At 42.0% G+C, this 18,002-nt stretch overlaps 2 protein-coding genes and 1 long non-coding RNA gene across 10 annotated transcripts in view; 1 reads left to right on the forward strand and 2 right to left on the reverse strand.

Annotated features, from left to right (window-relative positions):
• Nucleotides 1-6,988, forward strand: part of SLC16A3 (solute carrier family 16 member 3) — a 31,205-nt gene extending 24,217 nt beyond the window's left edge. For all 6 annotated transcript variants that reach the window (XM_083487222.1, XM_083487219.1, XM_083487220.1 and 3 more), the window contains 2 exons: nt 205-972; nt 1,845-6,988. In XM_083487222.1, the coding sequence (XP_083343348.1) occupies nt 205-972; nt 1,845-2,107 (1,031 nt within the window). In that variant the 3' untranslated portion in view covers nt 2,108-6,988. The remainder of the gene's footprint in view (nt 1-204; nt 973-1,844) is intronic.
• The window catches only part of CSNK1D (casein kinase 1 delta), a 39,793-nt gene continuing 26,529 nt past the window's right edge, over nt 4,739-18,002 (reverse strand). The window contains exons 9-10 of one of the 3 annotated variants that reach the window (XM_083487240.1): nt 17,775-17,842; nt 12,161-14,299 (exon numbers count right to left, since the gene is read on the reverse strand). In XM_083487240.1, the coding sequence (XP_083343366.1) occupies nt 17,810-17,842 (33 nt within the window). In that variant the 3' untranslated portion in view covers nt 12,161-14,299; nt 17,775-17,809. Of the gene's footprint in view, nt 7,125-12,160; nt 14,300-17,774; nt 17,843-18,002 lie in introns of those variants that run through there. The other 2 variants (XM_083487239.1, XM_083487238.1) reach the window with 2 other exon arrangements.
• Nucleotides 15,110-17,768, reverse strand: LOC310699460. The gene is made up of 2 exons (XR_014522095.1): nt 16,166-17,768; nt 15,110-16,133 (listed from the first exon to the last, which is right to left on the reverse strand). It is a non-coding gene; the product is annotated as an uncharacterized lncRNA (long non-coding RNA).

The following is an 18,002-nucleotide window of genomic DNA, read 5'->3' on the forward strand; positions in this document are numbered from 1 at the left end:
TAGTCTTCCTGCACAGGTTTGGACAAGAGCATGCAGCCCTTAAAGATATGCTGATGTCTTTGGCCATACCCCAAACCGTACCTGGGCTATTTTTGTATCTTGAGCTGTAAGTTGCTCACCTGCAGCGCCTGCAGCATAGAGCACTCCTGTTACATATGCTGAATGTTGTTCCTGATTTAAACTCTGGCATCTGTTCTGTTTCAGGACTGGGCCTGGCGCTCAATTTCCAGCCATCGCTCATCATGCTGAATCGCTACTTTAGCAAAAAGCGACCTTTGGCCAATGGGTTGGCTGCAGCTGGAAGCCCTGTGTTTCTTTGTGCTCTTTCCCCCTTGGGGCAGCAACTACAGCATGTGTATGGATGGCGAGGAGGATTTCTCATCTTGGGGGGGTTGCTTTTGAACTGCTGTGTTTGTGGAGCTCTGATGAGACCGTTGGAGGCTCCTAAAAAACCTGACGCTTCCCAAGCGGCCCCTGAGAAGCAAATCAAGAAAAAGCTACTGGATTTCAGTGTCTTCAGAGATCGTGGCTTCGTAATCTATACAGTAGCTGCATCCATCATGGTGCTGGGCTTATTTGTGCCCCCGGTCTTTGTGGTGAGCTATGCTAAGGATATGAAGAACCCAGACGGCAAATCAGCTTTACTTCTGACCATTCTTGGAATGATTGATATCTTTGCTCGGCCCATTTGTGGAATAGTGGCTGGCTTGAAGTGGGTTAGGCCCCGTTGTGTCTACCTCTTTAGCTTTTCTATGCTCTTTAATGGTTTTACTGATCTCATGGGGTCCATGGCCTACAATTATGATGGACTGGTGGTCTTCTGCATTTTCTTTGGCATTTCCTATGGAATGGTTGGTGCTCTTCAGTTTGAAGTTCTCATGGCTATTGTTGGCACACAGAAGTTTTCCAGTGCCATTGGTTTAGTTCTCCTGATGGAGGCGATGGCCGTTCTAATTGGACCACCTTCAGCAGGTAAATGTTACATTCAGTTCATTTGCTGTTTGTCAATTAAGGGATGGGGCAGGTTTATGGGGAAAGACAGAAAAGTGATGGGAATTACCATGGAATGCAATTTCTTTTATTTTGAGGCAATGAACAACAGGCTTAGTTTTGGGTGGCACTGTGGTCTAAACCACAGAGTCTAGGGCTTGCCGATCAGAAGGTCGGCAGTTCGAATCCCCGCAACAGGGTGAGCTCCCATTGTTCAGTCCCAGCTCCTGCCCACCTAGCAGTTCAAAAGCACGTCAAAGTGTAAGTAGATAAATAGGTACCGCTCCGGCGGGAAGGTAAACGGCGTTTCCGTGTGCTGCTCTGGTTTGCCAGAAGTGGCTTAGTCATGCTGGCCACATGACCTGGAAGCTGTACGCCGGCTCCCTCGGCCAATAAAGTGAGATGAGCGCCGCAACCCCAGAGTCGGCCACGACTGGACCTAATGGTCAGGGGTCCCTTTACCTTTACCTTACAGATTTGTTGGCCCCATGGCTACGTTAAGAACATAAGAAGAGCCTGCTGGATCAGACCAGTGACCCAACAACACTATCCACTCCTCTGGTTCTTGGCAACTGGTACTCAGAAGCATGCTCAGAAGAACAGAGACATGTGCAAGAGCAGACTGAGGATCAGGGACAAGGTGGAGTGGTTGTGGTTACAGGCTAGCTTTGTCAATCAGCCAAGAAGTAGCGCACTCACATGTACCATACTGAAAGTTAAAAATAAAGAGCTATCAGAATTCATAGGGATTCTAAATTTATTGAAAATGTTTCTTCAAATTAAGAGAGTTGGGAACTTAGAGAATGGGTTTGATTGAACATGTTGTTGATGAAGCTGTGAATTTTCTCTTCCAGGGAAAGTCTTGGACGCAACACACAAATATATGTATGTTTTTATTATGGCTGGCGTTGAAGTGGTCACTTCGGCTTTGGTGCTGGCTATAGGAAATGCCTTCTGTATTAAAAAACCAGCAGAAACACACACACAAGAAGATGTCGCTGAAAGAGAAGAGTTAAACAAATCTGGAAACGCCAAGGTGGACTCTATTGAAGTGGAACACTTTCTGAAAGACGAAAAGAACGGGGAAGTTGTAACTAACCCAGAAACCTGTGTGTGAATGCGACATGGACGAATGCCATATATTTAGAGGAGGAGTCAGAACATTTCAACACTTAATTTATTTTAGAACTAGGACTAGCTTAGGGCTGGGCCATCTTGTTTGGGAACTGGAGGCCAACCAGCTTGTGAGATCACCCTTTGGAAGCTGGCTTGTTTAAAAACCTTTCTCCCCACTTAAAATGGGGTTGATCTTCAGGCTAAGCTGCCTGGGCATACCTACTGCTGTAAGCTAAACAAATGGCCTTCTAAACACATGTAGAGGTCCCACTATGCATCACAAGAAAATGCTCACTTCGATGAAACTGTATTTTAACTAGAGAGGAAGTGTACATAAATGTTCCCGTAATGCAGAGGAAATACCCGTCTATTTTTGTGTGTGTGGTGCACCTCAATGTATCTTCCATGTCTTTGTGTGCTTAAGGAGGAATGGCTTAGCAAGGAGAAATCTCAGGGACTTGGTTGTCTCTAATAGGTTTCCAAACCTATTCTTTTCCACATGTGTTTAGATCATTTGACTCAACCCTAATCTAATTTTGATACCTGTACAATTTTCAATAACTTTTTGGTTTGTTAAATTGATTTTTTATGAGTTTTGTTTCCATTGTCCTTTTTACTGGAAATATTATACATGTACTGAGAAGGACACTGCAGTCCGTCCCAGGAAACTCCACAACTGCTCTTCTCAAATGACACCTGGAGAAAAGTGATGTTTAGTTCTAGCAGGCCAAAAGAGCAATCCTTGTGTGCTCCCTGCTCAACTCAGCTTTAAGAACAGACCCTCATTTATAGAGGAAGCCCTTCCAAACACAGGTGATGGCTATTCATTTCTAGACATGAGCCTCCAACATTTGCAGGTTCCAGATGATACTGGAGGAGGGGGAGCGCCCACACCTTGCGTGATCAGGTGCAAAAAAAGAGTTGCAAAAAGGTGCTAACCAAATGCATTTTCACCCATATTCTTTGGAATTAAAACTCCAGTGGTGCAGCTCTCCTGTCTCTGTCCACATATTACTTCACAAGCTGCTGAGAGTCACAATCAGACAGCAAATGGCACCCTGTGGGGACAGAGGTGGGGTTGTTTGCAGAGGTGAGATGGGTTTCATTTGGAAGCCCAGTGTTAGGGGAGGTGAAAGCAGTTTAACTCACAGCATCTCCTTACTTAAAAGAACCGCTAGGCTTGCTCCGCTAGGCACTACCACTTAATGTGAGTCATCTCACAATTAACATGGACTCTAACCTGCTCCTTCGTAAAGTATTTTAAAGATGGGCCGATGATTCTAAGGGCTTGCATACACAATTAGAGGCATTTGAGGTTCTTCCACAGGTGGGTGTTTTAGGGTTATTAGTTCTGAATAAAAACCACATATGCGGATAGTTGATATAAGGAATTGAGGTTAGAATTTTGAGTTGTGCATCGATCCCATCCTATGGTTTACATAGGGGGTCACCAAGTGGCAGCCACAGGCAGAAACCTGGCCTTCAACATGAAGTGTCTGGCCAGCCTGTTACTATACTACACTACATTCATGCCCTACAAGCTCACCAGACGGGTAAGATGACATGATAGCAGACAGATATTGGCTTATTCCTCTGCTCTTGTACCATCCCTTACACCATGCGTATGTGGAAAATGTCAGGCTGTTAGTGGAAGGGAGACTGATGAGGATACGTGATAATCTTAGTGGGAAAAGGATGGTAAAACAACTCTGCCATGCACTCTGAGCCCAGAAATGAGGTCAAATCCATGCATGCATGTCCCAACTCACGGAGTTAGAAAATTGGTTGTCACTTGCTTACAAGATCACTAAATGATGACTGGGCACATTCTGCCAGTTGTCAAAGATGATGGTTCTTTCCCTAAAAATGCAGTGTGATCTTAGCCCTGTTCACTCATTCCCTCCCATGTGATTCCAAGTGTTTGAGTGAAGAGAGCAGGGGCACAGTTGCTAGCACCCTCCCTACATTGTGATCCCAACAGCTTGTAGTTGTGTTGCTCTCTACACAGTCAAATGCAATTTCTGCAGCAGAGAAAGCAGGCTCCTCCCTAGGGAAATTCTGCTCAAACACGCAGAGGGATGCAGGGAGGGGCTGATGGGGACATGATGGAGGGGGTGAGGCCAACAAGTGCACTTCCTCCTCACATGCATGTGGAGGAATGAATAGGAGCATTGCCAAGACACTAACAAAATAGTCAGAGACTTCTAATTTCTAACATAATGTTTAACCAAAGGGGGAATGTGCTGATTATTACTTTTGATAACATTACATTTAGCAGAAGCTTCTATTCTTCTGAATTTAGTAGTAGCAGCTGATGGCCAAACCCAGGCAAAAACGACCTCACAAAACTTAGATCAACCTTGATCTGGAATGCATAGTATTTTGGGTGAAGATACCAAGATCTAAGTTAACCTACATTATGAGAAGGAAATGATTGCTCTGAGCACCAAAATGAGGTGTCAGGTTGATGCCCTGATGAAAGGATTAAAAAATGGTAGGCTAAGATAGCTGTACCACATAAAACACTTGCAAAGGAGGGCATGTCAGCTTCTGAGGGGGGGCAGTCCAAAGCTGGCTCCTCAACATAGCCAAAATTTCATTAATATGTTCCTTAATCAAGTTCCTTAATCAAGATAAGCATTGATCTAGTGAGAACTTCATACTGGCTATTGAATTAAAATGTATTTGATGGCAGGGGCCAGATGTTTGCCTGATAATTTTATTATTTTGTATTCTCCTAGACATGCATACATCAGCTATTTATTTGTAAACCCAGTACATTATTTGTACGGAACAGTCTCCTTGTCCTCTTTCAGCTGCAGATCCTTTGCAGAATTCTGGCTATGCCTGTTGATTTAAGATGGTTAGGAAACATGTGTTCTGCTGCACTGACTCATGTAGAGCTTATTCAACATCATACATCTGCTTCTGGACTGTGCTGGGGGCGGGGGAGCAGAATCACATGCCCCCAGCAAATGCTGTACTCTTTATTATTAAACTGCAGTGTGGATTACACTTCCAGTCCTAGAAAGCAATATGTTGATTGTTGTGAAATAAAAAGCAAAGAACTAAATATTAACAACTTTCCTACTCCCCAAGCTTCAAAAGCTATTTGTCAAGGAGTGAGTGGGGCTGCCATTTTGATAAAAATAGTAATAATAAACGACTCAGAGCTCAGTAGCCCTCCGGATCATAGCTTACATATTTAGAAGAGAAAAGGAGAAAGAGAGAAAGGAGATAAGAAATGGGAAGCTAGAGCCATAGGGAAGTGTTGCTTTCACCTCACAGGACTTTGCCAAACAGTAGTTTTAAACAGTCACAAATGCTGGGAGGAATGATGTTCCTTTGTCCAAGCTCCTACCAGGTGTCATTTTTTAAGGGACATAAATTTAACTAGCTTGTGAAGTGCAGGATTTCAGAAATCAGGGATACAAAGGAAAATCTTTTTACTGGGACAATTTGAGTCTTGGCTTCATACATTTCTTCTCAAGACAGAAAGCTGCTTACAACGCCTTTGTTCACAAAAAACAAGGAAAAAACCCCATCACCTTCTCATTGACTATGTATCTATGTATATTTTTTTGGGGTGGGGGCAAAATCTCTAGAGAAGAAATGTACTATGCATAATGTACAATTAACAACATTTCCACGAGTTTCTATGCTAACTGCAAGGGATAAAAAGAACCCCCTACCTCTTGGTGCAGTTCTGTGAAGTAAAATTTACGACACTGTTTTCTGTTCAGTACATGGCTATAACTTACACAGTGCCAGATGACGTTTGACTATTCTATATTTGATGGACTTTTCTGTTATCCCCTCCAGCTGTTTTCTATAAGGAATGTATGTAAACATGTATGTGTGAATGCAAATGTGCGCAAAAGGGTTGATGCAGGAGAACACGTCTGCAAATGAAAATGAGCTACAGCAGCTTACACAAGTACCCTTTGATCCAGAGACTTGCATGTGCTCAAGAACACACATAGCATCTCTTGAATGGACAAAGGTTCTGATTGTTTTCAAGGGATGCGGCACACGTATCACGATATGCAGCCTAGGTCCGCAGTATGCCCTTCTAAGATGAATGGGGAAGATTGTGTGTGCAGGGGAAACTGTGGGTCCATTGATACTCTCGCACACAGATCCCTGCATTCAGGTATCCGAACAGACAAAAGAACCAACTTGGGTTCTCTACTACATAAAGCAAAAGTACCAAATTATTTTTTATTCTCTTTTTAAATACGTAGTATATAAAGATCTATATTTTTATCCGTTTGGAGGAGGAGTGAAAGCAGTTGAACCAAATAGGTTGAATAATGCAACAGACCTTTAAATAGTGACCAAGAGCCTTGTTTTTCCCCTGGCCTCTTCAACACACAATTGCTGAAGGCACACACCACTTTGGGGCATGTGATGAGGTTGTGTGAACACAAGATGCTTGGAAACGATCCATTCTGGTGAGTCCCTTCTACGCTATTTTATCCAGAGTCTATGCAATTCTTTTCATACTTCAACAAAACTAGCCCCCTTCAACCGTTACCGTACACTCAGAGGTTTGCCTTCTTCATTCTCAAAAGTGCAGCAGCTCAGTGGTGAGGGAGGGTTTCCAGGAGAACAAAGCTCTTGTGTGCTATGGGCAATGTTTTTGTGCAGGATTTGTCTGTCTCAATTGTCGGCGTGTGCGTGTGTGCGTGCAATATATGGCTGTGTACGACTGTGCTCGTGACAGGTTTGAAGCAAGTGAAGTCACTTTTGTCCCTGCTTTCATGTAAATGCACTTTAATGTAATACAATGTGGATGTCATGTCAATGTAATCTGGATTTATGCTTTTCTAGTGAACTGTTACAACCATAGTGAATAAAGCTATTTATTCTGTTGTCAAAATATTGTTGCATCAGGAATTATGGCTCTGAAAATTCATTCTTCTGCTATTTTTATTTTATTCTGAGGCTTAGTCAACAGCCTAATTTTCTATCCAGCCTCAGCTCAGGCATCTATTTGTCGTGCTAGGTTTCCAAACCTGAAACATAAAAATAGATAATGCCCCTGAGAAGCAGATGGAAAATAATCATGTTCACACTTCTAGAATGAGGGAAGACTTCTAGATCAGAGGTTGGTGGGTCTAGAGAGATATAAGCTAGGCTATCTATTTTTCTTGAAATAACACAATGGGCTTGGAGGGGTTTTTTTTTTCTCCTGACTACTTTGCAAAAACATCTGACTTCTCCATCAGGTTGCCTTGTCACTTTTAATCTGCAGTTGTCTAGGTGATCTTTGCCTGCAATTCTAAGCTCTCCCCCACAAACTGAAGGCCAGAAATATACAGTGGTACCTCAGGTTAAGTACTTAATTCCAGAGATCGGTACTTAACCTGAAACTGTTCTTAACCTGAAGCACCACTTTAGCTAATGGGGCCTCCTGCTGCCGCCGCACAGCTGGAGCACGCTTTCTGTTCTCATCCTGAAGCAAAGTTCTTAACCTGAAGCACTATTTCTGGGTTAGCGAAGGCTGTAACCTGAAGCGTATGTAACCTGAGGTACCACTGTACTTCAAAAATTGGAAGTTCTAATTCTTGTGACCGACCTTAAGTAAGGATGTAGGTGGTTGGTGTTCTAACTGCTTGTCCTTTCACTTAATATATGGAGCACTGATTTAAAAACAGGTCAAATTAACAAGTTAAGCCAATGACCCTAACCAAGCTCTGCTTCCATCCTATCTCACAAGGCACACTAATTTATCTTAAGTACCAAAAGGAAGAGTTTTGTCATTTACTGAGACACAATATGAAAACCTACATGAGGAATAACATCGAAGTCAAAGAAGTCAAAGTTCACATGCACACCATACATCTAAAACACATTTAAAGCCCATGGTTTCCCTTAAATGATCCTGGAAACTGTAGTTTACCCTCACAGAGCTACAATTTCCAGCATCCTTAACAAACCACAGTTCCCAGTATTCTTTGGAGGCAACTGTATTTTAAATGTGTGGATGCAAACTTTGTTTTAAAATGGGAACATAGAAAAGCACTGGGTTATGACTACTTAATACTACCCAGGTATCTGAGTTGTTAAGCATTACCAATGAAACATAATCCTCACACTTCTGGAACCAAGCTTGAAAAAGGATGTATGCTGCTTTTTCTTGAACCAGTTCAGGTGCCAGGGATTTTATGCAGCTCCACAATTTGTGGGAAATGTGCCTGCTCCGTAGTATTTTCTACAGCAATACCCGTAGGTTCAGGGTAACACTGGGCTTTAAATAAGGGTCTGCATACATTTGCGGCCGCTGCCGTTTAAAGATGGGGTTACACGCAACGCTTTGCATGTTTAGCGTGCAGAACAGTGGGAGTTGCTGACTAGTGGGCAAAAACTAAGTGTCAAAACCAGGGAAGACTAAGCATAAAGGCAGAGAATGCCGCCTTGATAATCCTAGCTCCATAAGGGCGCCATGTTACTTCTATTCCTGGAGCCAAATTTGAATAGGGTAATCTTTCATAAGCTGCCCTGAGAGCCTTTCGGGGCTATGAAGTGGGATAAACATTCTAAATGAAGATATGCTGCAATATGGGGCTGGGGGAGCAATCACACAAACTAGCAGATTCAGGATTAGGATCACCTTCAGGTGGTGGGGGTGGTGTTGAAATTGGGGGTTGAGAGGTTGGAGAAGAGACAGAAAGTTCTAGGTGGGGCTGCAGTGAAGGAAAATAATTGGTTTGAACACTTTTCCTCTGCTTAACTTCTCCCCTTCAGAAGCTTTTGCAAAGGGATTTAAATTAAGAAAACCAGATGTGGAAAAGGGTTAACCCCACTTCCCTAGTACAGTACCGCACCAGGCATTAAAAAGAAAAGAGAGCAGATCCCAATATTACTCAAATACATATGTACTTTGCGTGAAAAGTCTAGAAACTAGTTTCTGCTATGGAACTAAAATCCTTAGGATTACTGATACACAAACTAGGTTAAATCTAGATTTCTTTGTTTTTGTTTATTTTGAGCAGCTCACCATATGGCAAAGTACTATTAGGACAAAATAACAGCCAGGCTTTACTGTAGGGTGGTTGAACACTGAATGAGTGTGAATTATATGGAGGGGCAGATGGCAATAGCTTCTGCACAACCCAAATTAGGAAAAAGCACACAGGCAAAATTAACTTGGAACGCCAGTAACTCAAGGGCTTTTCTTAAAAAAAATAAAAATGTTTTGAAGAAATGCTTTTGCTAAATGTTGAAACACCAGACAAAATTGTTCTTTACTCTCATTAAGTACAGGTGACATAAATTCATATAGAAAGCGTTTACGTCCAGAAAGAGGTGGTTGCTTCATTTTGAGCCCATTTAATGGTTTTAGTTGAAACTCTGACCCCCTTCACTTTGTTCTCATGAAGCTGCAGTGTGGGGCTGTGTCTCTGGTCCCATTCTTAACAGCACACCTCTGCTTGGCTCCCCATTCCTCTTGCCTGCAGCAGGGAGGCCTCTATGTTGAGACTTCCCTGGATACTGGAAGTCTTAACAGTGTTCCAGGACCCAGGGAAGCCAACACCTGTCCAGATCTTTGTGCATAGGCTTACTTGCTTCAGATCTCCCCATGCATGGCAGAGGGAGCCATGTATTAGGGTGGGGCCAGAGATAAAGCCCCCCAGCCCTTCTCTACCCAGGTTGCTTCCTTGTGAGACTAATACAGTAAGAGAGCTTCTCTGGATTTTAAGTTATTTGCTGGACAAAGCAACTCTAATCCTATAGCTATAGCTAGGCAGTATGAGATAATTATGTAGCCAATGACATGCCAGCACTTCTTCTTTATGATGAATGAACAGAGGCACTAGCATCCCATCAGTGCTGACTAAGTCTTGTGGAGGGAACACCAAGTAAGTGAATATAAGTAGGTCGGTGCCTGACAGTAGCGCTTCTCAAATTGGGCCATGAAAAGGCAAACCAAAAAGCACCCAAAGTAAATTGCTTCCACACTTGTAAAAAGCAAATTTACATCAGCCTTGTATTTAAGCGCTCGCCTAGTAGCCACTAGCCAGGGATGCAGAACTTACGGTCCTCCAGATGCAGTTGAACTGTAACTCCCATCATCCTGGGCCACTGACCATGTCTGATACAGATGTTGAGAGTTGTAGTTCAGCAACATCTGGGGAGCCTCAGGTTTCCCACTCCTGCCATGGGCAATAAGGAATTGCATGCAGGTGAGGGAGCAAGCTAGTTCAGGAGAAATGGGGTGCTGATCTCTGTCTTCTTGGCAGAAAGAGGGCTGGGGGAAGAAAAGTCCCTGACTGCACCCTGACCTTTTATGGTTGTGTTTTGTATGTGGAACTCCCTGCCTCAAGAGCTCTGATTATCGTTCTTTGCACTGGTATTCTGCTTCCACTTGACAACTTTGCTTTCAACAAGCTCTCAATCCTGTTCCTAGATCAGCGTTAAGTACTTATTTACTGCCTGACATTTAAAATGTCCCCCCCATCCTTCTTTCAATACGGTTCAGTAGTTACTGTTATGCATTTTAGTATTTTAATGATGTAGAATATTGTTGGTTCTAATTCTGAGTACTTGCTGTGTTCTGTTGGCTGCTCCAAGTGCTGCCGTAAGGAGGGAAAACAGGAACAAAACTAAAGGAGGCTGTTGCAAGAGGGACAGAGGAGGTCTTATTCAAGTACTCTTAAAAGTGCTGTAAAAGTGAGGTGAGGTGTGCCTCCAGTAGGAGAGAAAATAAGGTTTGGAAAATACTGAAACAAGAGTTCATCTCTACATGCATATCCAGCTTCTACTGCCAGGTATATTGCTGGGTGAAGGACAAGCCCTTGTCTGTCTCACTTTTGGAAGGGCCAAATGCAGCCTATCTGCAGCGCAACTGAAGACGGCAGTGTAAGTGATACATAACCATCCACGGCATGAAGGTTTCACTGTTTGTTTTGCTTAGCCACTCCAGGATATAGTATTCTGCTGGGTAGTAGTATAGTGCAGCAATCTTTTAGATGAGTCAGGTCTCCCAAAGATTGACCTGCTACTTTTGGAATAATCCCACTGGAGGCTTAACAGCCATGTGACTTTTATTACAATCCTGCTTATTCTACATGACTGTATAATGTCTGGTTTTATTTCTGAGCTTCTACATGTCATGGTACAGTAAAAAGACTGTGACTGCCACTGGTGGTAGGAATCACTCCATTTTGTCAAGTTTTGATATTGACTAGTTTCTGAAGTTTACATCTCAGCCCTTACTTATTAACTCTTTTTGCTATATGAATGTTTCAGCACCCGATGCTGAAAAATGCATGGTACAGTGAGATAGACCCAGATCTATTATTCTGTGCTCAATAGCGGGTTCTGACATCTTCCTTTCCACTTTTGTCTGCAGCAGTGGTTCCCAACTGGTGGTCCGTGGACCGCAGGGGACCACATAACCCACCTAGGGGTCTGTGGCACCATCCACATAACAAAAACTACCATACAGGTATCAAAAATTTCAAAAGTAGGGGTCTGCAGTACTTAGCTAATTGGGAACCACTGACTTATACTGTATCTCACCCTTTGGTGATAAACCCACCCTGCTTTTTCCACTTCGAACTTTCCATTTCCTCCCAATCAAACTCCCAGAAGATTTTCACATCACCTCCCTCAAATTTCAGTGGCCACACCCCAAGTCAATTTCACATTCATCCCAGCAGAATGAACACTGCTGTCTTCCCAAGTACCTCAACTAGAAACCAATACTATTCCTGGAGCACACAAGAGGAGGGGAAAGGGGAAAGCCTTGCTAAACTATAAAAGCTAGCAAAACAAAAATTAACTCCACAAGAAAGGTCAGAAGTCACAGCAGATGCCTGGCCTTAAAACCCAGGTGAGGGACCTATAACCCCTACAGATGTTGATGGTATCCAACTTCCATCAGGTCCAAACAGCATGGCTGATAGACTGAGAAGATGGGAGTTGTAGTCCAGCAACATCTGGAGGTTCCCCACCCCTGCCTTAAAATTTCTGGCAAAGGCTGTGAATAAATATGTTGTTCTATAAGCAGAGAACCCATTAGATGTGCAAATAAAGGCAAAATAGATAGAAGTCCTTATGAATTTATTTACACAATTATTAAAGTACACAAATACAGTGGTAATACAAATGAGGTGTTCCGAGATAACTTGATACCAGTACACAGGTTTAGAGACATTCTAACTATATTTTCAGTAGGTGATGGTGGGATTTAACTATAATGGAAGGGCGCAGACTGCCCACAACCAAGTACAAGTCTAGAAATTTGCATCAGTCAACTTTTTAAGTATAGTACAGCAATTGAAGGTTCCAGATATATATAGAGAAGAAGAGGCTGCCTTTATAAGTCTCTAACATTACATCATTTGACCACAAGTATTTACAAAGAAAGCACACAGAAGTGTAGAACTGTACAAAATGGAAGTGCACATGCCTAAAGAACCAACATCCACAGTAACCAAGTGATATAGTTATGCAAAATTCTCCATGGACCAACATTTAAAAACATTCCCATTGCACTTCCCCAATTGTGGGTTGCATCAAATCAAGACTTTTAAAATACAAATAAGCACTTGGTTAATGTTCTAACATACCGGTAGCTAAAGGAAAGCGACAAGATTGTTCATATCCACAAAACTAAAAAGGAACTGGCAAAGCTTTAAAACAATAAAAAGTTTTTGCAAATTAAGAGCAAAATAAAACCATGGAGTTCTATTAGCCACCAAGTTTCCAAGGAAGCATGAATCTCACATTTGTTGATTAAAAAGTAGTAACACAACATATCTATGTATTGCATCTTCATTCCCAAGGTGGGACTGGTGGGACTTTGAGTGGTATTTGGTATGATTCACATGCCTTCTACTTTCCCAGATTACAGTGGGATAAATATATTGCTCATGAAAACAAAGGTTCTTCCATATTTATAGCTGGCACACTCATTTGCTAAGATAAGTGTTTTGGCCATTACTTAAGTATATCATCAGCTGAAGGCCAGTTGTTCCAGACTTGCACACTTTAATATTAAAGAATTCAACAAGCTTGAATGTTCTCTTGGCATCTCGCAGCAGGAACATTTTGTTTATAGCTCGGAGCCTTGGCATACTGCAGCAAGCTCTAAGCACTTGTCGTTCTCCGCGTATTCAAGAGAAGCACACCTACTACAACGCTGCTCACACCGCAGTGACAGCATTCAGATTTTATTGGCATCTGTACCAAAAACCAAGCAGAAATCATGGATCCTGTCACTCACATGGAACCCTGCTCTAGGAATACATTTTACATTCACTTAATAAAACCTTCCTGAACAGGTTATTTTAGAGCTTTGACTTTTCTTCTTCAGAGTCTATGAAGTGATCTTATCACCTCTACTGGGTTTGGCTACTTCTCTTTAAAATTATCTTCTGCTCTTTCTTGGACAGTACTAGAGACGAATAAACATTGGAATAAAAATATGTTTATGCTGCAGGGTGACTGAGCTTTAAAAAAACCCTGGAAGAACAAGACAGCCAAAAGCAAAGATAATAAAAATGTATTAAAAAAAATATTGAGAATACTCCTCTGTAGAATGGGACCATACAAAAGTAAACAGTGTAAAATAAAAGCAGACTGTTCAAATTCATTTACACATTCCCTGCCTGACTTAAGTTTACAAGAAGTTTCAAGTCTTGTTTTTATTTTGTTTTAAACTTCAGGATTGTTCACATTTCTACATAGGTTCCAAATCAGACAAAAACGAGATTGATTTTTTGTTTTTACAGAGAGTTAAGCCAAGAATCTTAGCAAAATGAATACAAAACTTTCTTAAACCAAGTAAAAGATTCATAGTTACAGTAGAACAATAAAAAGGGGGGAAAGGCTGCCGCCTGTGGAGGGAGAACTGAAATGGCTATTAAATAACAGGCGGTTAATGCTGTAAACCGTCTCTTCCTTTTCCAGCTGTGTTGCTAGAGTTCACATAAGGTTATCAGGTTTCTGGCCAAAGCCTCTTGTAGTGGCAACTGCTGGATTCTGTCCATGTTCCTGCGAGTATCTTTAAGTAGCAAGGAGAGATCCAGTTGTGTTATTTCTTCTGCTCTAGTTTGGGGTAGTTTTGCTAGTAAAAGCCATTGGTAACAGGAGATCAGCCATGCATTATCTGCCCCTCAATGGCAACATTTCACCGATGCACAGCAGACTGGAGAATACTGGTCGTCGCCAGAGCAGGAATCTATTGAAGCCAAGGAACAGGGTGTCAATATCAGCCCACACCTACTGAAACGGCATAAAAACTGATCCATTAAAGTCTTCTTGGCCAATACAACTGAGCAGATGCATTCACTTCAGAAGGATGAAATGAGTGTGCACAAATCTACGTCCTGACAGAATCACCGTTACACCCAACAGGCGGCACCCATGAAGTGAATGGCATTTTCCTTTTGCGTAAAGGCTAAGGCAACAAAGGCACCTCATGAACAAGGAGAAATAGTATGAAGAACGAGGAAAGAAGCACATGCTGGCAAAAAAGACCGGATGACTTGGGTAAGCTCTTGAATCAGTAATGAAACCCAAATCAAGAGATAGGGTGATAAATGCAAGTGTTATATAAAAGAAATCCAACTTTTTAGCAGCAACACTGTATTGAATATGTTCTACAAGATCCTTTCCATAGCATATGCCAGTATTAAGCAAGGCCCCTGTGAACTCTGCAATCAGAAATTTGCGCCCAACCTGGCAGTGTAGATTGTCAATCACAACCAGAATGCTGAAAGTGATAAGGATTAAGTGAATTCTAGGATCTAGAAGTCATTGTCAGTCTTAGTTTGTGGAGGCTTCAGCACACTGCATACCTGAACGATGGAACAATTTCTAAAGAATTGCCCCAACACTTTCATCAGCCATTGAGGTACCTACAAATTCTCTGAAAGTCCTCTGGCTTTTCGGTTCAAAATGAAAACTGAATGAAATTTGCCTCAGTCTCTTCCCTTCAAATATACGTGTGTTGGATGGGAAACCACTGTCCGCCTTTTTTTTTTAAAAAAAACAACACACCAAACTATTATGCACTCTGCAAGTTATGGGGACAGTGCAAAAGGAAGTCCCTTCCTTTACAACCACAAAATAAATTTCAGTGGCAAAGGAATAAAACCTCTGCCAACCTAGGTGGATTTGGAAAACAGCTTGCACAAATCTGATGGTGAGAAGAACAGTTTCAAAGGATCCATCCATACTTCGTTCAAGCCTTGTGGAAGCAATCCTAAATTCAATATTACAGCAGCCAAAATTAAGCTACTCAGCTCTGTGTAATGTTTGGACTGACAACAAATAGCCTGTTTACATAGTTTTGACCCTTGGAAGAATTGGGACTATTCTTTTGATGCACAGTTCATAGGGACCTGTTATTAAGTCAAACTGCAGCAGCGGTGATGTTTTGACATGCAACAAGAGGTTAATCATTACAGACAAAGACCTTGATAGTGGACTGGATTCTACAGTTCTTCACTCAGAGGCCATTTTTAGTTGCTAAAATGTTGATCTTTGCTGCCTGACCCATTTCAATTCCCTGCCGCCACCGCCACCGCCGCCACCACCACCACCACCACGTGAAGTGGGGTAAGCTAGCTGAAAAATTCCCACAGAGTACAAAGTACAGGCACTCTACATCTCTGCTGTGGTCCTGCCTTTGTTTTAACACACTCTCAAGACAAGCAGAAGGAAGCATCCCGTTAGGAGGACCCAGTGTGAACTCTTCATTCAAGGTGGTTCAGAAGAGAATCCTCTCGCTCAGTCGAAAATATGAACAGCTGGATTATCCAGATGATCTGACCCATGTGGATAATCAGTTTGCTAATGTAATTAACAAAGTAAAGGGCTATGGAATCAAATGAACACAAAAGCAGCAGGGAGAAGAGAAATAAGGTAGTGAGAGATTAGTGTAATGTGGAGTTATAACAATGGCGGGGAGAGGGAGAGCGCCCAATAATAGGATCTAAGCAACAAGAATTCAGTCTGACCGAAAAGCAAAAGGAACAGCCTCTACAGGTTGGCAACAAGCTACAGATTGTCTACACACACACACACACACACACACACACACACACACACACACACTTCATTTTGCTCTGCTGAAGCTCCTTCTATCGTCAAGACAAAAAGATCAATCAATGGATAAGCTTTAGAACTGCTGCTCTCACAGGCATCCATTCATTTTCTATCCATGCAACCATTTAGAAGTCCCCTGTAAAGAGTCTAGAGGCACAGTTTCATCTTCATTGTCAGTTTGAAAATGTTTTTTTAATCTTTGGCTGCTTGTGGGAAAGGGACGAGAGTAAAAGGATGCATTAATGCTCTGTTCTAATCATACTTAAATTAGGCAATTAAAAGACAATATTAGCCAAACTTTTCACAGTACTGGATACTGGTGTGTGATTGAGTTTTATTGCTCTATCCAGTTTTAAGTTATTTTAAGGTTTATAGCTGTGAAAATGTTTGATCCGATTTCTGCTAAGATACAAGGAGTCTGTGAGTGATAAAAAACCTTTCATTTATATCCTCCTCAGGGAAATGGACTTGCTGAAAGTGCTGGAAGGCACGTTATTTAAAGTTCTAGTTCTGCAACAACACTTCTTGCAGACTCTCAACTATTTAAAAAAGACTCACATGTTTTGTTGCAATAGGGTACTATAATTAACTTTAAATTTGCTCAGGAATGCAGGTCTTATATAAGACACAACAGTCAATTCTAACTTTTAATAGCAAACATGTACGGTAATAAACTTGTGATTAGCAGAACTAAGGCCTCCTTCAGATGTGGCATTTCTCCTATACCTGGTACAATTCCAAATTGGTTAAGATTCAATGGCATGGTTCATAAATCAAGGCAAGCCAAAGACAGTAAGCTTATGGAGGCTGCAAATTTGAGGACTCCCAGAGAACAGCTAGCAGCTGCTCATCTTCTCCCAAATCTTGTGTACCCCTACATCAGATTTTTTAAATTATTGTCTGTTTGGCTGTACGTCACTTTGGGCTGCCCTGGACAAGATCAAGTCACTAACAAATTTAATAAATAAAAATAAATTAATAAAATGCTAAGCCAAAGTTTGGCTGAGCATGTCAGCCAAGCTCAGGCTGGTCGACAAGTTCTTTTTCGCTAACCATGAGTTGTACGGGATTTTCTTGGCCAAAGTTCATAGTTATAGTAAGGAGAAGGCTTAAGCACAAGTCCAGGTTTAGATGATGCACTGAGCTAACACTTAGCTTAGAAGCAGAAGCCTGCATATTTGAGTAGTCCTGGTAAGTCACTGCTTGGTTTACAGACATATACACCAGGCTAGTGAATTAGCAGAAAAAAACAGAAGGCTAAACAAGGCATGTACTCTGTCCTTTACTGGGAGATGATTTCCAAGCGAGAAAAAAATGCCACATGAAGGACCTTAAGTATTCCAGTACCACACTGTAGGTTACACTGCAAATATACCATCTGGTCTATCGACCGTTATGGAGCAATTCTAATGAAGTACTATAATTTTTCAGGCGGGGGGGGGGAATAGTTTTAATTAATTTGAAGCACACCTACTACTAAGGTTATCTGCAAGGTAGAAGGAAATAAAGTGCTGAAAGACATGAAAAGCCACCCAATTTGATGTCCCCGCAGGAGTGAATCCAAACCCACCCGCCAAGCTGGTGTCTCGTGAGAATGGACTCACCCAGTGCTGCTTTCCAACGAGAAGGAGACGAGCAGCTACTTGCCATGGTGTTCGAAAGGAATGCTATTCTGAGGTGGGGGGAAAAGACAGCCATTTGTAACAATTCCACTGCCCAATATATAATCCCCAACTATGATTCTAACTGGAGCTGCTCTGAATTTGGAATGGTTCTTGATTCAGAGGCCTCGCAGACACTGATTCTTCAGCGATTTGAAAGCCCCTACAAAG

This window comes from Podarcis liolepis (genome assembly GCF_965112155.1).
Source record: "Podarcis liolepis genome assembly, chromosome: 2".
Taxonomy (NCBI): domain Eukaryota; kingdom Metazoa; phylum Chordata; class Lepidosauria; order Squamata; family Lacertidae; genus Podarcis; species Podarcis liolepis.